The sequence below is a fragment of the Peromyscus californicus genome, unplaced genomic scaffold, assembly GCF_007827085.1.
Source record: "Peromyscus californicus insignis strain IS unplaced genomic scaffold, ASM782708v3 Scaffold_7__1_contigs__length_154581171, whole genome shotgun sequence".
Taxonomy (NCBI): Eukaryota; Metazoa; Chordata; class Mammalia; order Rodentia; family Cricetidae; genus Peromyscus; species Peromyscus californicus.
In genome coordinates this window covers 63374341-63400850 of record NW_026294595.1, presented here as the reverse complement: position 1 = coordinate 63400850, position 26510 = coordinate 63374341, and the positions used below count along the sequence as shown (strand labels likewise).

Genomic DNA, 26510 nt, shown 5'->3' with positions numbered 1-26510 from the left:
GAGAGGAGAAAACACAGTTAGCTTAAAACGTTTTAGGAGACTGAACTTTTATAAAATGTGAAAAAACATGTTGTTTTTTTCTAGCTAGACACACAGTTTTGAAGTCACTCATATGACAGCTGATTTCATGTTTTGTTTCATGTCACTGTGGTGGATGGTGTTGGAAGTGCCCCACGTAGAAGGCAGGTATGGACTCAGGTCAAGCAATGAATCATTGTCCAAAGGTCCTGTAATACAGTGAGGCATGGGACTAAACCTAGCCTATGGCCTTTGACTGTGAGAATTGCTATAGAACAGTGCCACTACAGAGTCTGATTAATTCCTGTCCAAAGTGCTTAACAGTCACTGTCATTGCATTTCTCCTTTGCCAACTCAGCCAGCTAAAGCCAACATCGACCACAGTCCAGCAGGTGGATTCATGTGCACCCCAGAGGCACCTGCTCAAGCTGTAACAACGGAAACCAAAGTCATAGAAGTGAAAGTATTTAGAGACTTCTATCTCAATTCAAATTATGTTTATATAGGGATTTATATGCATTTAAACCGTTTATTCTACATTGTTATTTTCTTCGTGAAACATTGTCATTTTCAATTCAGTACTAAGTCATTTTACTGTAGACAAATGTGTTATTTAGCAACACAGAACCTATCCTCTTTTGGTATCTTCTAGTGGTATAAAATGAAAAAAAAAAGGATCCGTCTGAACTTAGAACAGTTTTCATTGGAATTTTGGAAGAATATGGAAAGTTGGCTGATGGAAGGCTGAATTTGATTAATGTTTACTGTATGTCTAAACTGAAATATCACAGGGACCATTATAGAGGAGTTTCATATGAAATGAAATTCTTAAAACCACAGGACTCTCCTAAGTCCTTCACATATGACAAGATAAAAACTTCAAAATACAGCAAATATAACTGTAATTATATATTATTATATATATTTGGCATTGACAGATGATGCAATTTTCAAAACTGCTATATTCTTTACATTATAATTGGCAGACATAAAACCTAAGAAGAAAAAAATATAACATAGCCAAGGGTTAGATGGACATGGCTCAGTGTATAAAGGGATAAAGGGGTTTACTGCGAAACTTGATAAGTGCGGTTCAATCCCTGGCATCCATGTGGTGTACAGCTTGCCCAGTGACCTCTCTCTGTATGTACCACAAACACACAGAAATGAAATAAATAAATCTAATGAAAATAAATAACACCGAACTATTACTGAAACAGTTGAAGTAAGTTATGAAGAAGTAAGTTTTGGACCTGCTGCAACACAAACATTACCCATGAGGATAACGATGGAAAGAGAGACTGGATGGAGAAGCAGCTTGACTTTGCAGAGCAGGTGCTTAGTTTGTACAAAGCTGGGCACTATGAAAAAAGTGAAAATTGAAAAATACACATATAAAAGTTCTGATTATACATATTTGAATTTTTTGATATAACACAAATTTCATGACCCAATATGTTTAAATTAAAATTTTTATGAATATTTTATTAACTATTGACATTAATCCTAAAGCACAAACTTACATGTTAAAAGAAATTATACTGTGTATTTTTATCTTCGTAATTGCTCAGCCTGGGTATACTCACGATGATGGTTCTCATTTCACTGAAATGTAGTCTTATTTAATGAGGAAACTCTTTGAGGAGAAATCCTAAGAGCACACAGGGTTTTTAACGTTAAAGTTGTACGATTCTTGCAAAGTCTTAGATTCAAAATCAAGTTTCATATATGGAACTCGAAATATCATGTTATGTTTCTGAGGCAGTATTTATTTGGGCTCAATTCTCTCCATGGTAGTCATAACCACTTTAAAAAGTGGATCCAGTTCATTTTACTCAGCCATCATTAGTTTATTTTAATTCTGTTTTCACAAAGAATATTACATAGATATATGACTGATTTTCCCTATTTCTGTGATTTTACATTTAGTTAATATTTGCCACAGAAATTCATGTTTCATGAAATTGAAACTTGCATGGTCTTTGTTTTTCTTGTTAAAATGGCCCTGACTCTGTTAATTTCTAGTTTTAAAAAGAGGTAACCCTGTCTCCAAGTCACTACTCACATGGAATTTTTATTTAATTACATATGTATGTAGCAATTAAACTGTTCCATTATAGTTATTCAGATGTCTTAAATGAATTACTACCGCATATTGCTGCACTTTTTACATAGCTTGTTTTAAACTCATATTCATTGGGTTATAAACTATAGTTTGTTCCATTGATCTAAAGATTATTAAGTATTAACAGAATATTTTTCAGTCTACAAATTCTTACAGCTCAACACAACACTATGGTTGGAGTGTTTGTTTCACTTACCCATAATTTGTGAATGGCCTATTTTTAGACTTTGTTACTTAAAGTTGAACATTCGTGAAAACTTTATGTCATTTTCAATTTACCTCTTCAACTTGCCACTAGAGTGACAGGTAAGGTATGTGCACTGGTCACTGAAGGGTTTTTTATTGCCAGTTCTCTGTACTTAAATATTCTGTATTTTTTAATATGGAGTTTTAGCTTATTTTTTTAAAGTTATCCATGCATCTATTCTCCAGCCTCTGGGTCATTCTTTTACCTTTCCTCTGTTTGTGAGTTTATATTCAATGAACTTTCCTATGAGAAATAATCTGTATACTTTTCATTTGAATGAATGAATATCCACACTTGAAAATATCAGGCCTCATGACAGCTTTGTCACTTTAAGGAAGCAACTGTACAAATACCAAAAAGAAAAGTAAAATGCTTTAACAGATAAACATCCACATTGAAATACTGAGGTTGGGATATATTGAGTAAAGAGGTAATATAATGAGGGATAAAAAGAATGAATAATGAAAAAAAAAACAAAAAAAAAAATAAAAATAAAAGAATGAATAATGGACTTAGAACTGGGAGGAAAAGGGGAAAATATGCAAGAGAGAGAATAAAGGAGAAGAGAGGGAAGTGAGGGTTAAGTATGAGAAGGAGGGGAAGGAGGGGAAGGAGGCGAATAATATTTTTATAATTTATAATTAATTTGATTGTATTATTTATGGTATCATAACACTGTTTCATGATATTGACAGTTTTTTTTTTTTTTCGTTTTTCGAGACATGGTTTCTCTGTGTAGCTTTGGAGCCTTTCCTGGAACTGACTCTGTAGCCCAGGCTGTCCTCCAACTCACAGAGCTCTGCCTGCCTCTGCCTCCCGAGTGCTGGGATTAAAGGTGTGCATCACCATCGCCCAGCAACAGTTCTTTTACACACCTAGAATTATGTCCCAGAGATTGTTCATATGTAGTTTCATTCTTCATTTCTCACTACTTCAAGTCCAAAGCCTTTTCTGGAATGAATGACACCAATAGCTTGCCAAACCTAATGAATTTATTGATTGTCACTATTAACAGATAATGTACCAAGAATTTAAAAGGTCTGATATGTTGTCATGCAATTATCATGTTCCACCTTCACCTTCAATTATTTTTCAATTTTACTAATCAAATCATTTATTTAAAATACATGTATTTTCTTGCTTATTTAGGGGAATGTGTCATGCATGCAGCAAGGCATGCATGTGGAGATCAGAGGACAACTTGAAGTCTTTGATTCTCTCCTTCCAGCATGTGAGTTTCCAGGAACTAAACTCAGATTGTCAGCTTGGCAGTAAGGACTTTTCCCCATGAGCCATCTCACCAGCCACAATTTTATTAAAACATTTAATAAGTTCAAAGGAAGTTAGAATTGTTTTAAAATTCATGTAAAATATTGTAATGCATGAAGCTTTTACTCTGTACCATCAACTCATTTCAGCATGTTTTATAACCAAAATAGCTCTTTAGAACAATACCCTTACCATGTTTTTCCTCAATCTTTATACGTACATTGTGAAGTAAATTCACATTCTGCAGGAGAAAATATCATATCAAATTATTTTACCCAGTTGCTTAAAGACATAGAAACCTATATTTGCAACCTGTTTGCTGACACTAATAGAAAGTTTGATGGTTTGGAATGTCAGAGGAATTTTACCTCCTCAATTTGTTTTCTTGTTTGTTTTAACAGTCTCATATGCTCAAGCTAGTCTCACTCTGGTAAGGATGATTTTCAGTTTCTGACAGTCCTACTTCCAATTCCCAAGCCAATACTACCACTCTTAATTCTCAACTTGGATTTTAATAGAATTTAAAATGGGAAAGTAATTGAATATTTGGATGAACTGACTAGCAGAACTGGTGGTTTTAAGCACAACATAAGATCACCAGGTCATGAATGCACACCTTCCACTGGATTCTTTATTCATGCTTGAGCATTTTGCACCATCATTTGATAAACGAAAAGGGACAGATCTTATTCTTGCCACCAAGAGTCTACTATTTTCTTGTACTATGAATGATTATCTTCTGAAAGAATTCAAGATGACTGTCTGAGATTTCAATATGAAGAATGCCACTGAAATATCTTTATTCATCCTGAGGGGGCTCACGGACAATGTAGAACTTCAGATCATTCTCTTCTTCCTGTTTCTAGCTATTTACCTTTTCACACTAATGGGAAACTTAGGACTAATTGTAGTAGTCATTGGCAATCCCCAGCTCCACAACCCAATGTACTATTTTCTGGGTGTTTTATCATTCATTGATGCCTGCTTTTCTACCATTATCACCCCCAAAATGTTAATAGATTTTATGTCAGAGGAGAAAGTCATATCATTCATTGGATGTGCAACCCAGATGTTTCTTGCTGTCAGTTGTGGAACCACAGAATGTTTTCTCTTGGCTGCCATGGCTTATGACCGCTATGTAGCTATCTACAACCCACTTCTATATGCAGTGAACATGTCACCCAGAATCTACAAGTCACTCATCATTGCTTCCTCCACTGGTGGAATTATACATGCTTCTATTCATACAGGAGCTACTTCTAGCCTATCTTTTTGTGGATCCAATGAAATTAAGCATTTTTTCTGTGATATTCCTCCTTTATTGGCTATTTCTTGTTCTGACACTAGAATGAATGAGCTTCTACTCTTCATCTTTGTGAGCTCCATTGAGATAGTCACTATATTAATTATCATCATCTCTTATAGTTTCATCCTCTTTGCCATTCTGAAAATGCATTCTGCTGAAGGGAGGCAAAAAGTGTTCTCTACCTGTGGCTCTCACCTCACTGGAGTGTCCATCTATTATGGAACAATCCTCTTCATGTATATGAGACCAAGTTCCAGTTATGCCTTGGAGCATGACATGATAGTATCCACATTTTATGCCATTGTGATTCCAATGCTGAATCCCATCATCTACAGTCTCAGGAACAAAGATGTGAAACAGGCAATGCGAAGATATTTAGTTAAAAAATTTATGGCCACACAATAAATTTTTTACTTTAAGCACACAATAATACAAAGATTAATTTTCACTGCCTCCATATCACCAATACTGTTAGAAAATTCTTATTGAATTTCAATTGTGTTTTTCTATTCTCAGTTAACATTTTAAAGTAACAATCTGTACTCCAGTCCAAGTGGATCAAGGACCTCATCATAAAACGAGACAAACTGGACTTGAGAGAAGGGAAAGTGAGGAAGAGCCATGAACACATTGCCACTTTCTGAATAGAACAACTATAGCGCAGGCACTAAGATCAACAATTAATAAGTGGGATCTTGTGAAACTGAATAGCTTCTGTAAGGCAAAGGCACTGTGAGTTGAACAGAGCAGCAGCCTACAGAATGGGAAAACGTTTTTACCAATACCATATTTGATTGAGGAATATTATCTAAAATATATAGAGAACTTAAGAAGCTAAGTAACAAAAACCCAAATAGTCGGATTTTAAAAATATTATTACTGAGGATACAGATCTAAACAGAGAATTCTCAGTAGAAGAAACTCAAATGGTTGATTAACACTAAAAGAAATGTTCAACATCCTTAGCCATCAAGGAAATGCAAACCAAAACTACTTTGATATTCCCTTTTACACCTTTCAGAATGATAAAGGCCAATTCTACAAGTGATTGCTCTTGCTGGCAGGGATGTGGAACAAGGGGAACACTCCTACATTGCTGGTGGGAGTGCAAACTTGTACAGTAACTGTGGTGATCAATATGGCAGTTCCTCAGAAAATTGGAAATATACCTCAAGACCGAGTTATATCACTCTTCAGCATATACACAAATGACACTTGGGTATATCCATCCTACCACAAGGACCTTTGCTCAACTATGTTCATTCCAGCTTTATTCATAATAGCCAGAAATTGTAAATGATCTTGATGTCCCTCAACCAAAGAATAGATAAAAAAAATGAGGCATATCTATATTTATACAATGGAGTATTTTTGAGCTGTTATAATACTGATATCATGAAATTTGCAGGCAAATGTATGCAATTAGAAAAATCAATCTAAGTGAGGTAATCAAGACCCAAAAAGACAAATATGGTATGTAGTCACATATAAGTAGATATTAACTGTTCAGTAAATAATAAGCTATAATCCATTGATTCAGAGAGGTTAGGTAAAGAGAGCTCTAGGGAAAATGCATGGATCTCCCTGGGAAGGGAAAATAGAATATATTTTACAAGTCAATTGGGGACTGATGGGGATGGGAGCAGGAGGGATCAGGTTGTGGGGATAAGAAAGAGTGTGTAGAGAAAGACAGCTGGAATTGGGCAGTATATGGCAGATGTGGTGTGGAAATCTAGTGCAATCCAGGAAACTACCTGATATCTATGGATGTGACCCTAATAAGGTGTCCTACTAATAGAGGATAAGGAGCCTGAACCAGCCATCCTCTGTAGGCATGCAAAGCTTCCAGTGGTGAGACTGAGATGCATTCAGCTGCAGTGGTGTCTAACGGGGTCCCATAGATATGCCTAAGCAATCTTGGCTGATGCTAAGACAGAGGATTGTTTTCTAGAAACTGACAGCTGAACTCCATGGACAAGGGCAATATCCACATAGATAATTGAATGTAGAGAGGTCCAACTGGTACCTGCATGGAGTTTTCACTCCTACCTTCTAGGCTTTTTGGCAGGGGACACACTCTGCAGGGTACAGAAAGAGAAATCTGGACACTAACTAAGCCAAAAAACTCTCAACCAAAAATCATCCCTACTTGCACAATGCTGGGGCAATGGTGGCACAGAACTTGTGGGAGTGGCCAACCACTGCCCGTTCTAACGAGGTCTACCACAATAGAGGGATACCATGACCTACCCAGCCTGGGTGGCCAAGAATTGGAGAGTATAGTCCAGAGACCTAGGGACTTAGGTAGAACCAAACATGACTGTCAAAAAAGACTAAACAAAACAAGCAAACAAAAAAAGAAAATGCCAATTCCTAATGTTAGTCTGCTCTACTCATAGATTGTTATCTTTACACTAATCATCACAGAGGCTTCCCTCAGCAACAGATGTGTGTGTGTGTGTGTGTGTGTGTGTGTGTGTGTGTGTGTGTGTGTGTGTGTGTGTGTACAGCGATCCATAGCCATGTATTATGCGGAAAGAGTCTAAAGTAGAGGTCTCCATCAGGTCCCCCTCTCCCTTCAGAGATTGGGGAACCCGGCAGAAGGAGGGAAGGAGAGAGTCTAGGCATCAGAGGAAATGGAGGAAATTATGGGAACATGACCCACTGAATCAACTAGGCAGAGCTCACATTGGCTCACAGAGACTGAAGCAGCAGGCACGGGGCCTGTAAGGGTCTGCACCAGGTCCTCTGCCTATGTTACGGCTGTTAGCTTGGTGGTTCTGAGGGACTCCTAACAGTGGGAACACGTGTGTCTCTGTCTCATTTTCCCTGCTCTTGGGACATTTTTCTTCCTATTGGGTTGCCTTGTCCAGTCTCCACAGAAGGTCTTTTGCCTTGTCTTACTGTGTCTTGCTTTGTCACGTTTTGTTGTTTCTTGGAGGCCTGCTCTTTTCTGACAGGAAATGGACAAAAAGTGGATTTGGGGGAGAGGGGAGATTTGGAGAACTGGAAATAGGGGAGGGAGGGAAACTGTGGCTGGGATGTAGTATATGAGAGAAGAATCTATTTTCAATACAAAAATAAAAATCATAATTTTCACTAAACTTATTTCATTTTTTTTACAAGTGGGAAAAAATCATCCCCTAGTTTTCTCTTATTCAGTTCATGCACTCATTTACTTCCATACACACGTATTCATGCACATACTGATATTAATTGTATTTATTTGCTCTGTTTAAAGTAAGCAAATGCCATATAACAAATAAATTAAACAACAGAAATATTTTTTCCCCTGTGCTTCTGGAGGCTAGACATGCCAAACTGTGGTGGGTGGGTTGACTTCTTCTGAGGCTTTTCTCTGTGGTTTGCAATACCAAATCCCTCTATCTCTATATATTCTTATCTCTGTAAATGCCTATACCTAAATCTCACCTTCTTCAGATACTAAACAATTGAATAAAGCCTTACATAGACATCCTCATTATATCTCATTTTTTTAAGTAATATGATTTTGAATAGAGTCACATATGGAGGAAAACCAGACTGATAATATAAATATGAATATATGTATATAATTCACACACACACATGTGCACTCACAGATGCACACATTTATTCAAACTTTAAAAATGTATAATCCTATATAACCATAAATTCCAAATTTTATAAAACACATATTGCAATATATGTTAAAACATCATATTTATATCTTACCAGACTAATCAAATATCCTTGAACTAGTCAGAAAATATATAATAATAATATATAACAATCTAGTTTATATTTTAACTTAAAGGCATTCAATTTAAGGTAAAAGCTATCTTGTGCTTCATTCTATCTATGAATTTACAGAAGTCTAAGCATAAGTAGAGATTCTGGCCCCTCGCATTAAGTGCTCACATCCCTGAGCTTTATTATTACTGTGTTACTTAGGGAAGATGTATTTATTCACGATATATTTCATCAACCATTGCACTGGCATGAGAAATATTACTGAAACAGACATAGATATGTACTTGCCTATATTCTCATCACTTAAGAGGCTGATATAAGAGAATATTTCATCTGAGACCAGTATGTTCTACATGGTAAGACCCTGTTAATAACAATAAATAATATAAAATTGTTGAATTCTACACACAAAATACTGATATTTACAAATGTTTTATTTAAACTACATGCACAAATACATACAAGGCAGTTCTAAAAGTAAGATACAGCTAGCTGAAAGCTAAAGTTCCTTCTTAGGCTGAGTCTTCTTCCGTTTTTATGAGATTCTCCAAAGGCTGGATCCCACTCATCACTCAGCCTTAGGTTCTATTTCATTTGACATCTGACACCCTGTGGTGTTATTGAACATGCCACAATCCCTTGTTTTCTAAACCATAGGAGACATTTTTACCTATTCCGGAATATTGATTTCATTATGAATTCAGATAAAACTCACTAGAATATTTCACTTTGATTCTCAATGCAATACTTCCTTGTCCAGCAAAAAAAAATTTAAAATATTTACCCATATTAACATCATACATACATTATTTCATTCTTATTAAAGAGCCCATTTGACTTAATTAAGAATATATGAAATGAGCTTTGTTTTACTCAGTTTTTGTAGCGTTTTTATTAGTTTTAGAATATACTTTGTCCATATATTTTCCATAATATGTTTTTATAAAATAAAACTAACATTAAAGTTCACCGTGAAAATGAAGGAAGTTGTTCAAATGTCATATGCTGCTAAAGTAGGTCACATCCCCAATCAAAATGGAGGATCAGTCATCCTTGTGATGCTAAAATGTGTTTATCAGATTGGGAATGTTTGGTTCACTTAGTTAAGACTGACACCCATCCAACACAAAATAAATCAAATTAAGGGTTTTGTAAAATGTAAGCACAAGTCAGTCCATAGTACATAAAATTCTAATGGCAAAATAGCAATATATATAGTATAATAATTATGAAAATATGCAAGTGAGACAAAAAACTGTGCTTGCACACAGAAGAAAATGATTGTGAAAATTGGCACACACACACGTGTGTGTGTGTGTGTGTATATATACATACATACATATATATACATATATATATATATGTTACTGTTACATAGCCGTTAACAAGAACTAGGGATTGCCTCCATGGACTCATGTCAGATTTGCCATAGTCTACTGCTTTTTTTGAATCACAATTTTACATTTAAATTTTCTCTCAGGGAAAAATTCACCACTTTATCCTTGAGACTGTCACTGATAAACTAACTTACAAAGTGCATATGTATGTATGCATAATATATTGTTATGTTCCATAGGAGTAAGAAATTATCTGATATGACCATTGTACTACCTAAACAATACACTTCAAAAATTCATACATTCTTACAATTATTAACTGTTAATTTAAAATGTGTTTTAAATTTAGTTCATAAAAGATAAAACCAGACACATTGAACATATTTATCTTTCTCATCATGCTCCTTGGGAGAAACCAAAACCTTGATCTTTAGTCTTTGAAATCATGCCAAGTAATCTTGCTAGAAAATTGGTCCCTGAGGAAGACCACATGGTGGGTGATGCCTAATGTCCTTAGACGAAGGCAGAGATAAAAGTCCTGTATTGCTCTGCTTATGTTCACAGTAGCTCCCTGAGTTGCTTTTAAAGAATATCTGCCTGATCTGAGAAAATTTCCCTTTTGTAGAGACCCAAGAATAATTTCCAGGGTGACTTAACTCTGTATTTTTAAAAAACGATGGAAAAATATATGAAAGTATTGATCACATGGGAAAAATGTTGCAGTACAGAAATGTTCATGTCTTTAATTAAATTTCATATATTATTTATGAGAAAAATTGGCAATTAGCATCATTTTGGATGTATGATATTAAAAGGTTTATTCAGTTACTTTTGTTGGTGTTGTTTTCCATTCACAAACTTTGGCTCACAGTAAGTATTGTTAAAATTGGCAAGGTTTAAATCTGTTAGGATGAAATAAGGGCTTTATGGAAAGAAACAAGTAAGCACTTAGCATCTATGCCTTGTCCAAGTAAATATGAAGATTTGTAAAGAGACAAAAACAGTTTATGAATGATGGATATAATTTTAGAAGATATTTGATGTTGCATTTACAGGAAGAGAAAGTATCCAGTCTCCATTAATGTTTATTCATTTTCAAGTACCATATTAAAATCTATAAAACCTAAAATATATATGTAGTTGGTTTTAACTGACATCAAAATTAAATGAAAAAAAGATAATCTATAAAGTTGTTTTCTCTTCTCATTATATGTAATAAGTAGAATTTAATGATCAGTAATATGCCAGATATGGTATCATATTCATGCTTCTCTAAGCAAAATTTTACAGAAAACAGAAAAGAGGCAGCATTCATTTAAACTGAGGTCTGACAAATTATTTGAACTTTCTAAATTCTTCATTTAAAATGAACCTATGCCAATTCTACCTACAAACAAATATTCTATATTAATTAAGGTTCTATTAAAGGAAATCATTTAGAAAACTACCGTGGTAGTTAAAAAACATAGTATGCCACCTTTTATCAAATTTTACTCAAATATGACTTTTTATATCTATACCTGTCAATTTTCTTTATCCTTGTGCTGTAAAAGAAATATCAAGATTGAGTTAACCCAAACTATACCAAAACAAATACCAGCATGTACAATTCAATAAAACTCTTAGTAAAGTTGTTCAGCTTGAGATCACCTTTGATTTCTCCTTTGTTTTAGGGTAATTCACTATGAACCCTCAGAATTACACAAATGAGCCTGACTTCATCCTCATGGGGCTTACAGATTCCAAGGAGATCCAGCTGGTCCTCTCTGTGATTTTTCTCCTGATATACTTGGTCACTGTGCTGGGGAACATAGGCATGATGCTGGTCATTCGTCTAGATGCCCAGCTTCACACTCCAATGTATTTCTTCCTCACCCACCTGTCATTCCTTGATCTCAGTTACTCAACTGCCATCACACCTAAAACCTTAGAGAACCTGCTGACTTCCACCAAGATTATTTCCTTTACTGGCTGCCTTACTCAGATGTATGTTTTTGTCCTCTTAGCTGCTGCTGAATGTTTCCTTCTTGCTTCAATGGCCTATGATAGATATGTAGCTATCTGCAACCCTCTACACTATGCAGTTATTATGTCCACGAGAGTCTGCAGTGCCCTTATCACTGGTTCCTATATGATTGGAACTATGGACTCCACTGTTAATATGCTTTGTATGAGTACCTTACATTTCTGCAGATCCAAGGTAATTCATCACTTTTTTTGCGACACCTCGCCAATTTTAGCACTGTCTTGCAATGACACACATGACATTGAAATCATTATATTCATCTTTGCTGGTTTCACATTAATGGTCTCTCTTATTACAATATCTGCATCCTATGTGTCCATTCTGTCTACTATTTTGAAGATCAATTCTACTTCAGGAAAGCACAAAGCCTTCTCTACTTGTGCCTCTCATCTCCTGGGAGTCACTGTCTTCTATGGAGCTTTAATCTTCACTTATTTGAAACCAAGTAAGTCCTACGCTTTGGGAAAGGATCAAGTGGCTTCTGTGTTCTACACCATTGTGATCCCCATGCTGAACCCACTCATTTATAGCCTCAGAAACAAAGAAGTGAAAAATGCTGTCAGCACATTTATCAAGAAGCAGGAGGGCTCAAGGCAGTTAAGTTCACATTGGCGCTAAGTGATTAAACGATTGTTTCCTTTTTTCATATAAAATTCTCCCTTGCTTTGCCTCTCTAAGTGCATCTGACTCTGACAGTCTGACTTCTATGTATGTGTAGCTTCCCTTACACAAACACTGTATTTACCATTCACAGGAATGTGGTTTGCAAACTTTGTCATATTTGGAAGTCAGAAAACACATTGGTCATGGTTAAAATAATTATGTTTTTGAAGGCATGTAGTGTAGAAATTAATAAAACAAATGTGTAATTCTAAGGCTATCTTAAACAGAAACTCAACATACTAAATTTTAGTTATGCCATGGAAAAGATAATTTTGACACAATATCAATAGCTTATGAATCATTCTTTTATAGTATATGAATTGACTAGCTAGCTATGAAATGATTAATGATTCTCTGAATGTTTAAGCCTCATTTTACTCAGCTTCAGAGTAGACAGAGTAACTTTAGGTGTATGTGATAGAATAATAGATGAAATATGTTCAATCTATTATTATTCAATCATAAGTATAAGCATAGTAAACACAAACACTATTAATTTTCATTAATACTTAGTTTCCAATATTTTATACTCATGATGCCCTTTCTTGAAGAATAACTACTTTTGTTTTCAAATAATTTTCCAGTTAGCTCAGGAAAACACAATTAGATGAGAAGGAACACAATCAGTGATTATCAGACACTGATTTTGTAACATACATTATATTGGTAAGTTGTCAGGTGTTGTTTGTGGTCATTGAAGTTGGGTTTGAAAGTGGTGTGACCCTGTCTCATTTTAGAGCCAAGCATGTTTGTCTCAAAGTATCTGCCAATATCTCCAATGATAATATTGCTCTCAGAACACTACAATATCGATGGAAGGGAATAACAAATAGTTTCATTGTGTTCTTGGGCACCACTAGAAGGTGAACCATGTCCAACAGACATTACTCCTATTTATACTATGAAATAAAGTGCTTATAGTTGGAAAAAAGAAGCTAAAAATTCATCCATGGAGAGAGCTCAATTGGGAACACCAGATGACTGTCTCAGTTTCCCTGGTTTCTGATTGATAGTGTGTGTGTCCAATTTGATAATGTTATCTTCATCTGTTCATATTTGCAGTTTTAATTGGAAGTCTCACTCAAGGGGATGCTTTACTATCTCTATTGGGACATCCATCTGGATTCCTTACAGATAATATCCTGGATGCTTTTGTCTGGCTATTTTGAGGACTAGATCTGATGATGTGTTCTATCTATCAGTCTGTCTGTCTATCTATCTATCTATCTATCTATCTATCTATCTATCTATCTATCTATCTATCTCTCTCTCTCCCTCTCTCTCTCTCTCTCTATCTATCTATCCTCTATCTACCTACCTATAGATCTATTTGCCATCTACATATCATCATCATCTATACTTGATCTGTCTAGCTAACCTACTATTTGTTGTTTTACTGAGTCTTGCTATATACTAAATAAATTCACTCATTCCAAACAAAATATGTCTGTCAAAGAGCATTCTCTGGAATATACAGCACAAATCTAGAGTAAACTGTTAAAGAGAATTAAGTTGACAAAACTCTATATGATAGTTTTGGTGAAAATTTGAAAAATATTTAGTTTTTAAGGAATAGAAACATTGTAAGAATTAGAAACATCCATGTGCAAGCTTTTCAATGATGGTACATGTTCTGTAACTGCAGTTTGAATTATCTTCCTTCTATTTAAACACATGGTCTACTTCCCAATTGTTTAATTTCTGTTTTCAAATTAATTGTCTTTATTTTTTAAAAGTCATATATATATTATTCAACCCCCATTACCCACTTTTATTCTGTCCATCTCTCTTTTTCCAAGCTAGTGTGCTATTATAGATTTTTTTCTTTGACCTACATTGCCTAGTTAGCTTATGTGAACATAAGTGACAGATAATTTTATGGAGCATGGGCAAGTCAGCTATGTGTATATCAGTGAAAAGAAGAGGTAATCTCTCCTGGCAATCATTAAATGATCACAATGAGGTAAAGTGGGACTTCAGAGACACCACACACATACATGGCAGAAAGCTGAAAGGTCTAAGGAAGCTCTTACAGATATCTCTATCTGCTTTGTCTTCATGGACACAAGGGCCAGGTCCTGACTGGATTGCGGTGCTCCACAGCATTTCTCCCAATCCTCTTACTGTTGCGTTCCTTCTACCACCTCTTCTTAAACGTTCCCTGGTTTGGGAATGAATGAAAGATTTTCCTTTACTGATGATTCCTCAACACTCACTTTTCTCAGTGTTTTTACCACATATGTCTCTGAATTCACAGTTTCCTACTACGTAAACAAAGTTTCTTGTCTAAACGTTAAGAGTAGTGCTATTCTATGGATGTAAGCATGCACGTTTAGAAGATAGTTTGATAACATGTCCATTCAGCAAAATAATGTCAATATGTTCTCCTATAGGACCTGTGATCTCCCAGATCATAGACTTTTGATCAGATTGCAGTACCAGGTGTAGCTTCTAAAAGAAGATCTCAAATGTAGAAGTGTGGTTTGTTACTCCTGAAATATCCATGGCACTATTCTAAGAGTGGGCATTACCTTCCCTGACAGTTGGGTATTGTAGCATGGAGGGTCCACAGCTGGGTAACTACCATTGATGACTTTTCTATCCCAAGCAGCCTGAACAGTCCCTTCAAGCTCTGTGTATACTAAACAGCAACAAGAAATAAGCCCCTATTACAGTTTCAGCTTTATTTCTCTTTGTCCTGTAACTAAAATGGATATGATCTTCAGCAATAGTGTTTTAACACCTGATTCAGGCCAGCAATCCAAAGCAATGGTAACAACCTATACTATCCTCTGTGGTCTCTTTAGCTAAATTGTGTTGCTTTATTCCTGTACCTATTAGTACTGAAATTATTTCATTCCAACATTAAATATTTGTTTGCTGAAATATATAAACCTTAACTACAAACTGTATTTAGTTATTTTTCTTAAAACTCACAAGTCCTTACAAACAAATGTAAACTGTATCTTTAATAGATAATTAATAATTGTTTACAAATTAAAATTGTCATCTGATTTTTCCAAAACTTTAATATATGTATTGTATTTCTCTGTTTTTTTTTTTTTTAAAAAAACTTATTGGAAGCATCCTATATCACAGAAAAGTATTAAGTTTAATTTTTGTTCTTGTACTGGTATTGTCTAGAATCTGCAACTATTATTATTCTAATTTGCTTGTGTTTGTAATTAGAAAAATGAAAATGATAAGTGTTTATAATTCCTGCTTTGGCTCATTACTGATATTGAATACACATTAAAGAAGATCATGTTTGTTTATTTGTTTCATTTTTTCTAATCATTTTTAACATCTTTTTATCTTGCTTTTATTTATGCTTGTTTCTAAAGTATATTTTAATTTTGTTTTTGAGTTATCAATGAAGAACAACAAAATCTGATAAGGTGTATCTACTAAATGTAGATAGTTTTACAATTATATTTAAATATTTAAATGTGACACAACTATATTTTCTCCAAAATATATACCAAAATGCCTTTTTATACTTTATATATAGTTTTTATAGTTACAATAAAATTGGCAACTGAGAAATAACAAAAAATCCTTAACTAATGGAAATTACATTTTTATTTGACAAGCTCAGTTTTTTTTTTATTTGTTTGGCTTTATATTATTCTTTTTCTCTGTTTTGATTTATTCTCTGGGAATTTCATCCAGTACATTTTTATCATCCTTATTTTTCCCAACTCCTCCCAGAGCCTCTCTTTTTCTACTCACCAGACTTAAAGTTCTTGCTCTCTCTTCAAACAAAGCAAATGAAAACAGAAAACTAAGAAGCTGTTTACAAATTATACTTGATGAGAGATGAAAAGTGAGTTTTTGTAAGTGGAATGAGACTAAGTGAATCCATTACACTATATGCAGGTAGGGCCCATGCTCAAGAAAGCATTTAATTTTTGTTTTGATACAGGGTCCCTTTAGGTAATGGTGGTTTTCAATTCATTGTGTTGCAAAGATGACCTCAGAATCCTGGTATTCGGTCCTCCATCTCCCAAATGCTGGGTTTTCAGGCTTCTGTAATCATATATAGCTGGTCAAACTAAACATTAAGAATCTTACTGAAATTTTATCATATCCAACAATATTTTAACCATTCTATGAGTTTGTGTTGATTTTACCTCTAGAATAAATTTGGATTCTGTTTTAATACCTTCTTAACAAAAGACATAAGTCTTTTGTTCACGTGTAGAGTAACCTCCTAATCTTTACAACTGACAATCAGTGAAATATGATGTCCTCACTCCTAAACCATCCATTACATGGGTTATGCTAAGCGGTTTTGACAGCATGGAGTCCTGTGTTTTCCCTTTAAAGGTTGGTCCACATATTTACTGGACATTTTCCATTTTATTTCTTTATTGAATATTGCTTTATGCAAATAAGTGAAAATGTTTTTTCTTACTTAATGAAATCACCCTTGCTTTGTGTATTTGAAGTGATATCTGTTGACATCCATCTCTTGTGATTCATTTATATTTCATAGAAGTTATTAGCTATATTATTTGTATATCTTATGCTTAGTGTTTTGTTTTATTTTAACATAATTAAGTAAATGACCATAAGAATTATTCTTCCAGCTCAGTGCAACATCTCATTAATTGGACTTTGTGGACCTGCTATACTGATGAGTCTGCTTCATTCATAGAATAAATAACTTGCTCACCATTAAACTGCTAGTTACAAAATACCTCATATTTTAATTCTAGCATATTGACATTAGTCCTAATCACAGTTATATCATATAGATTTTATGCACATAATCATTCAACTGTCTACATATTGGTTCCCTGTTTCCACAAAAATATAGTTTAAAAACAGAAGACATTGAGAATTGTATGTCAATTTCAAATGTTCTCTAGAGCTGCTGGCCAGACCTTGTGTGATTTTCACCGTAATATATTAGATGTCTCAAATATAAATACTCAAGTATTTTCTTATATACAGAAAAGTGAACTTGGTAAAGGGATGGAGATCATAAGACAGCATTATTCAGGAGATGGGATTTATGCTAGGGAATAAGCTTCAGAGTACAGTAAAGAGGCCTAGAAAGAGATTGGCTCAAAAAAGACAAAAATGTCCTTGGATGCAGCCCACAGGTTTGTTTTATCCTTATTTGTCCTGAATTGACTAAAGTGTGAATCACAAATATTTGCAGGAGGTGCTATTTTTCTGCTACTCTAGCTGCTATCTTCTGCACGGTTAAAGAATGTCCATCCAACATCCTCTCAAATTTCAGTCTTGTGGAAAACTGAATGTTTTTATGCTTAAAAATGCCTCTCTTTTTTTTTGCAGTAGTTTTCATTAAATATGTAAGGCTCTAAATAGATATGAGATTATTTACATAACTTATTTCTTGTGTTGCATGTTTAAAGAATGTACCCTTTATGTAACTATCAAAAGTATTAGAAACATGTATATTTTTTTCTAATATCTGCCTGTTTGAAAGGATCAGAAGTGGCATTCCTTATTTCAATCAAAACATCAGCAGTGCTTATTTTCTGTTAATAGTAATGACCTCAGACTGAGAGATGCAAATTAGATCTGGAGCAATAGTTCAGCAGATAAAAGTACTTGCTGATGTTGCAACAAACCTGGGCTTGGGTCTCAGTACCCACCTGGCTGCTCACAACAGTATATAACTCTAGTTTCAGAGGCTCTAATGCCTTCTTCTGTCCTTCTTGGTTACAGTACACTTATGGTACATATAAACTTATACAAGCACTCACACATAAAATAAAATAAAATAATAAAATAAAACAGACCTCCTCCCCTAGGCTTCATACTGGGCTCCATAGCTTCTGAAGCCTTGCGGGAGGCCAGGCTGGTCCTAGAGATTCTAGGTAAGAAACTACCCACTGATCACTAAACCTCTTTAAGCCTATTCAACAATGCCAGACTTCACCCCTTCTCTTGGGCTTTATACAAGGGCCACAAAACTAGCAGCTTTAGTGGAGGGGAGAATCATCCTAGGGACTACAGATAAGATAACACACACTGCCTGCTAACACTCTTAAAAACTACACAATAACCTCAGGCTGCACCCTCTCCCCTGGTCTTCACACTAGGACCCAAATCCTTCAAAGTTTTACCAGAGGACAGACTCCTCCTAGGGACCCCAATTAAGAAACCACCCACCATCCACATAACCCTTCTAAGCCTGTCAAGCAACTCCAGACTGAATCCCCTCCCCTGGGCTCCATATCCTGGCCTACAAATTCTAAAGACTTTGGCTTTACCAGAGCTCAGGCCGGATCTAGGAAACCCAGGCCAGAAGACCAGTGAAGGAAGAGAAACTTAGGAACAAAACACCCATCCAACAGATAAACACCTAGACCTATAATCATCCCAAATCCAGATGCCTAAGTGTCAATGTAAGAACACAGTCAATAACACAAAGGGCAATATTGTACCACCAGAGCCCAGCTATCCTATGACAATAAGACCTAAACAATCCAACACAGATGAAGCATAAGAAATTGACCTTAAGAATGATTTTATGAAGATGATAGAGGTGCTTAAATAGGAAATGAAAGAAATCCCTTAAAGAAATGGAAGAAAAGACATACAAAAAATTAGCTGAAATCTATAGATCCCTAAAAGAATCCCAAAAATGTTAAGAAGAAACAAACAGATGAAGGGAACTGTTCAAGACCTAAAAATAGAAATAGAAGCAATAAAACACACACACACACACATATACACAAACAGAGGCAATTCTTAAAATGGGAAATCTGGGTAACTGAACAGGAACTACAGATGGAAGCATCACCAACAGAGTACATGAAAGATTCTCAGGCACTGAAGACACAATAGCAGAAATAGATTCATTGGCCAAAGAACATGTTATACATAAGAAATTCCTAAAGCAAATCACTAGTGAAATCTGGGACATTAAGAAAAGACCAAACAAACCTAAGAATAAAAGGAATATAAAAAGGAGAAGAATCCTAGATGAAAAACTCAGAGAATACATTTAACAAAATCATAGAAGAAAATTTTCACAACCTAAAGAAGGACCTGGCTATAAAGGTACAGAAAGCTAACTGAATACTAAATAGACTCGATCAGAAAAGCAAAACACCTCTCGACATAATAATCAAAGCACTAAACAGAGAGAACAAAGGAAGAATATTAAAAGTAACAAGGAGAAAAGACCAAGTAACATATAAAGGCAGACCTATTAGAATCAAACCTGATGTCTCAACAGAGACCTTAAAATCCAGAAGAGACAACAGATGCCAGCCCAGACTGCTATATCCAATAAAACTGTCAAGTACCATAGATGGATAAAACAAGACATTTCACAACTAAGCCAAATTTAAACAGCATCTGTTTTTAAACCCAGCCTTAAAGAAGTTACCAGAAGGAAAATTCCAACCCCAGGAAGTTAACTACATCCACAAAAACACAGGCCATAGATAATCTCACAGCAGCAAAAATACAAAGAAAGGAAATACAAACATACACATACACATACACACATACACACACACACACACACACACACACACACACACACACACACACACACACCGAGAGAGAGAGAGAGAGAGAGAGAGAGAGAGAGAGAGAGAGAGAGAGAGAGAAAGAGGGAGAGAGAGTTCCAACAATAATAACAATAACAGGAATTAACAATCATTGGTCATTAATATCCCTCAAAATTAATGGACTCAGTTCAGTTCATCAATAAAAATACAAAGGCTAACAGAATAGATACCAAAACAGGATTCATCATTCTTCTTCATACAAGAAATATATCTTAACATCAAGGATAGACATTACCTCAGAGTAAAGGGTTAGACAAAGATTTCAATCAAATGGATATGAGAAGCAAGCTAGTGTAGCTATCCTAATATCTAGCAAAATGGACTTGAAACCAAAATTAATCAAGAGAAATGGAGAAGGACATTTCATACTCATAAAAGGAAAAATACACCAAGATGATGTCTCAATTCTGAACATCTATGACCAAAACCTAAGGGCACTCTCATTTGTAAAAGAAACATTACTAAAGCTTAAATCACACATCAAACTTCACACAATAATAGTGGGGGACTTTGGCAACCCACTTTCATCAATGGATAGGTCTTCCAGGCAGAAACTAAATAGTGAATAACAGAACTAATAGATGTTATGACTCAAATGAACCTAACAAATATCTACAGAACATTTCACCCAAACACAAAAAGAATGTTCCTTCTTGTTAGCATCTCATGGAATCTTCTCCAAAATTGACCACATACTTGGCCACCAAATAAGTCTCCACAGATACAAGAAAATTGAAATAACCTCCTGTATCCTATCAGTCTGCCATGGATTAAAGTTGGATTTCAACAACAACAGAAACAACAGATAGCCTACAAACTCATGGAAACTGAACAACTCTATACTGGGTTACCACTGGCTCAATGAAGAAATAAAGAAATAAATGAAAGACTTCTTAGAATTCAATGAAAGTGAATAATAACATACCCTAACTTATGGGACGCAATGATCAATGCAAAGAGGAAAGTTCATGACACTAAGTGACTTCATGAAGAATTTGGAGAGATCTCATACTAGCAACTAAATTTCCACCTGAAAGCTCTAGAACAAAAAGAAGCAAATACACCGAAGAATAGTAGAGGTAGGAAATAATCAAACTGAGGGCTGAAATAAATAAAATAAAAACAAAGAGGTTGTTCTTTGAGAAGATCAACAAAATGGATAAACCCATATCCAAACTAACTCAAAGGAAGAGACAGAATATCAAATCAGAAATGAAAAGGAGGACAGAACAACAGACTCCAAGTAATTCAAAAGTCATTAGATCATACAATAAAAACTGTGCTCCACAAAATTAAAAAATCAAACAGAAATGGATAAATTTCTTGATAGATACTACTTTCCAAAGTGAAATCAAAATCAGATAAACAATTTATATATATATATATATATATATATATATATATATATATATATATATATATATATATATACTGATGAACCTTAATGAAATAGAAGCAGTAATTAAAAGTCTCACAACAACAACAAACGAAAAGCTTGGGACACATGGTTTCAGTACAGAATTCTACTATACTTTCACAGAAAATCTAATAATGTTCCTCAAATTGTTTCACAAAACAGAAACAGAAGGAACATTACCAAATTCATGTTATGAGGCCACAGTCACCTAGATACACAAACCATACAAAGAAAATTACAGGCCAATTTTACTCATGAACACTGATGCAAAAATACTCAATAAAATACTGGCAAACCTAATCCAAGAACACATTAAAAAGATTATCCACCAAGATCAAGTAGGGTTCATCCCAGAGATGCAGGGATGGTTCAACATACGAAAATATAAACAAACTGAAAGGCTAACAAAACCAAACCACATGATCATCTCATTAGATGTTGAAAAAACCTTTGAAAAAAATCCAACACCCCTTCATGATAAAAGTCTTGGAGAGATCATAGATACCAGAGACATACCTAAACATAATAGAGGCAGTTTACAGCAAGCCAATTACCAACATCAAATTAAATGGAGAGAAACTCAAAACAATTCCACTAAAATCAGGAACAAGACAAGGTTGTCCAATCTCTCCATATATATTAAATATATTACTTTAAGTTCTAGCTAGAGAAATTAGACAACGAAAGGAAATCAAGGGGATACAAATTAGAAAGGAAGAAGTCCAAGCATTTGTCTCACATGGTATGATATTATACATAAACAATCCCAAAAATTCTACCAGGGAACTCCTACAGCTGATAAACTGTTTTAGTCAAGTGACTTGATACAAGATTAACTAAAAAAAAAATCAGTATTCTTCCTATATACAAATGATAAACGGGCTGAGGAAGAATTAAGGGAATCAATACCTTTACAATAACCTCAAATAATATAAAATATCTTTATGTAATTATAACCAATCAAGTGAAAGACCTATATGACAGGAATTTCAAGTATTTGAAGAAAGAAATTGCAGATGGAAAGCTCTACCATGCTGATGGATCAGTAGGAGTAACATAGTAAAAATGGCTATCTTACCAAAAGCAGTACAGAGAGTCAATGCATTCTCCTTTAAAATACCAATGCAATTCTTTACAGACATTGAAAGAACAGTTCTCAGCTCCATGTGGAAAAACAAAATTTCAGGAAAGCTAAAACAATCCTGTACAATAAAAGAATTTCCAGAGTATCACCATCCCTTATTTCAAGCTGTACTACAGTAATAAAAACCATATTGTATTGGCATAATGACAGACAGGTGGATCAATGGAATTGAATAGAAGATCCAGACATAAATCCATGTATCTATGGACACCTGATTTTAAAAAGAAGCCTAAATTATACAATGAAAAAAAGAAAGCATCTTCAACAAGTAGTGCTGGTATAACTGGATGTTGACATATAGAAGAATGCAAATAGGTCCATATCTAAAACCTTGCACAAAACTCAAGTCCAAGTAGATCAAAGACCTCAACATAAAACCAGATACATGGAACCTGATAGAAGAGAAAGTAGGAACTAGCCTTGAGCATGTTGCCACAGGAGACAATTTCCTGAACAAGACACCAATAGCACCGACATGAAGATCAGCACTTAATAATGGGACCTCATGAACCTGAAAATTGTATGCAAGGCAAAGGACACCATCAATAGGACAAAATGCAGCCTACAGAATAAGAAAAGATATCCAGCAACCCTACATCAACAGAGGGCTGATTTCCAAAATACATAAAGAACTCAAGAAACTAGACCTCAACCAACCAAATAATCCAATTAAAAAATAGGGTACATATCTAAACAGAGAATTCTCAGTAGAAGAATCTCAAATGGCTGAGATTTGGAGTTTAGATCTTGCACCTGTCAGAATGGCTAAGATCAAAAACACTAACAGTAGTTTATTATGGAGAAGAAGTGGAGCTGCTGGTGGAAGTGCAAACTTGTACAGCCGCTTTGGAAACCAGTGTGGTTGTTTCTCAGAAAACTGCAAATCAATCTACAAGATTCACCTACACCACTCTTGGGCAGATACCTAAAGTATGTTCAATCATACTACAAGGACACTTGCTCAACTATGTTCATAGCAGCTTTATTTGTAATAGCCAGAATCTGGAAACAACCTAGATGTCCCTCAGCCAAGGAATGGAAAAGAAAACGTGGCACATTCACACAATAAAGTGTTATTCAGCTGTTAAAAACAATGACACCATGAAATTTGTAGGCAAATGAATAGAAGTAGAAAAAAATCATCCTGAGTGAGGTAAACCAGACCAAAAAGGCAAATATGGTTTGCACTTACTCTTAATTGGATATTAGTCATAAAATAAAGAATGACTATGCTATAAGCCGCAGACCTAGAGAGACTAGGTAACAAGGATGGTTCAACAGATTTCATGAGTCAACTGAGGGAGGATAGGCATGGGAACATGACTGATCAGGGTTGATGTGGAATGGAGGGGGAGAATGCTGAAAGAGACTACTACTAGAAAGAGAAGTTTTAGGGCTCTGATAAAAACCTGGTGCTAAGGAATCTGCAATGACCCCAGCTAAGACTCCTGGCAATAGACAATATGTTACCTGAGCTGGCCATCTCCTATGATCATATTGGTGCCTAGGCAATTGCCGTTAGAGAGGCTTTGTCCAGCAACTAATGGAAACAGATGTAGACCCGCAGCCAAACATTAAGTTGAGCTTGTGGAATTCTGAAGAAGAGTGGGAAAAAGGATTGTAGGATCCAGGGGAGTCAAGGACGCAAAAAGAAAACTCACAGAATCAATAAACCTGAGCTCATAGAGACTGAACTGACAAACGACCAGGGAGCCTGTATGGGACTGACCTAGACAATCTGCATATGTATCACAGTTGTGTAGCTCTGTCCCCTTACAGGGCTCCTAACAGTGGTAACAGGGGCTGTCTCTGATTTTTTTACTGGCTTTTGGGACCCTACTCATCATACTGGGTCACCTTGTTCCATCTTAATAAATGGGGAGGTGTTTAGTCTTACCTTAACTTGATATGCCATGTTTTGTTGATACCCATGGGAAGACTGCCCTTTCCCGAACAGAAAAGGAGTGGTGGATTGTGAGGTATGACAGAGGGAGGACTGGTGGAAGGGACTGAGAGGAGAGGAGTGCAGGGAAACTGCTGCAGGGATGTTAAATAAAAATAAATTGATAAAAATAAATAAATAAATCTTAAAGAAAAAGAAACACAGGTCAAATAATTTATAGTCTACCAAAAATGATGTAGTACAACTTCCAACATGACTCATAACAATGCAGATAAATATCTTACATAAATTGCATGTTTATGTCTATTGCAATATGACAAATACCGATAGAGCTTTGCTTAAGTCATTTCTTTCCTATTAAAAATTCAACATAGAAACACATACTGTGAATGTACTCTGACTTTGGACATACTTTTTGCTATTCATTTTTTCTTCTTTTTGTTTCTTTTGTTATTAGACAGGCTTTGAAATACTCCACCTTAAACTTTGAAGTAGGTGGATTATAAGCCTTCACCAAAAGACATTAGAGTTGTTTGTGTTTAAAGAAAAAAATTCCCAGTGAGAACCAGTAATTTTTATTCAGCTGCAGACTACTTGAGGACAATACTGAATTGCCAGTAACCATGAGTGCAATAGTGCTGTAACTGATTTTGTGTGAATGATCCTATTCTGATTGCATTCAGGACCTAGTCTTCTTGGAGGAAATAATGACTGTTCATGTTAATAGCTCTGGGCTCTAAAAAAGATTGTCCTTAGAGGGATCTATTGCTTTTGTTTCATAAAGTGTAAATTTCTGTCTTCCATATATTTATGCTTATACTCATATGTTAGTCCACCCTCTATGGTCAGCAAATCTTGCTATTACAATGAGCATCAGTTAATACTGATATTCATAACTGATCAAAGTGTTGAGAATAAATTACTGTAATTCCTCAGTACTAAATAAGACATCTATAGCCCCTATTTCAAGGCTAAAGAAATATCCTGGCAGAGGTTGAGAAAAATAGACAGAACATAGATAGGAGTGTCATGAAATGCTTTCCTCTGGATATAATAAGCCCATTGCAATTATGGACTCAGAGAAGCTCTGGTTAACTGCATAAGTAATGTATAAGACTGATACCATCATCACTCCATCATTGATGGAGAAGGAGGTTCATATTGCATACTATGTAATGAATTTAGAATTTTTTCAAAAATTAATCTGTTTTCTGAAATCCAAAACATTGTTTGACATACATTGCTGTTCAGTAACTAAATACTCAGGAAATGAAAATTTATATTGTTAACTACCAAACTTTTATTTATTCTAAATAAACAAGTAAAAAAAAACACTTTTAGTTTACATATTGATACTATCAGATGTCTTTATATAATTCTTTCTAGAAATTTAATATTTTATTTTTCTCTATCAATGCATTAGATGATTGATAGATTCCATGCTTTCTGAATTATACATATTTCCAATGAACAGTGGCAAAATATCAACAAAACCCTAAAATTAAACTACAAAATATATCAATCGAGTTGAACAGCTATCTATAGTAAAATCATTTTATCTAACAGCTAATAAAATATTTTTCTAAGCATTTAACTACATTTTCTCCAAATTTTATCACATTTTATGCTATGAAGCAATTATTAACAAATATAAAAATACAAAATAATTCATTGTTTTTTAAAAGACCATACTAAATAAAAACATAAGTCAACACCAAAATAAACTAAACAGAATATATGAAAGAGTGGTGATTAAATAAA

The 26510-nt window shown here is 34.8% G+C and overlaps 2 protein-coding genes across 2 annotated transcripts; both read left to right on the top strand.

Annotated features, from left to right (window-relative positions):
* The first annotated feature begins 4434 nt into the window (after positions 1-4434).
* On the top strand, positions 4435-5370 carry LOC128102097 (olfactory receptor 141-like). Its single transcript, XM_052725612.1, has one exon. The coding sequence runs from the start codon at positions 4435-4437 to the stop codon at positions 5368-5370; it is 936 nt and encodes a 311-aa protein (XP_052581572.1).
* A 6348-nt stretch (positions 5371-11718) lies between these two features.
* On the top strand, positions 11719-12678 carry LOC128102089 (olfactory receptor 8H1-like). Its single transcript, XM_052725605.1, has one exon. It carries the CDS (start codon positions 11719-11721, stop codon positions 12676-12678), a length of 960 nt encoding a protein of 319 aa, XP_052581565.1.
* Positions 12679-26510: the final 13832 nt, after the last annotated feature.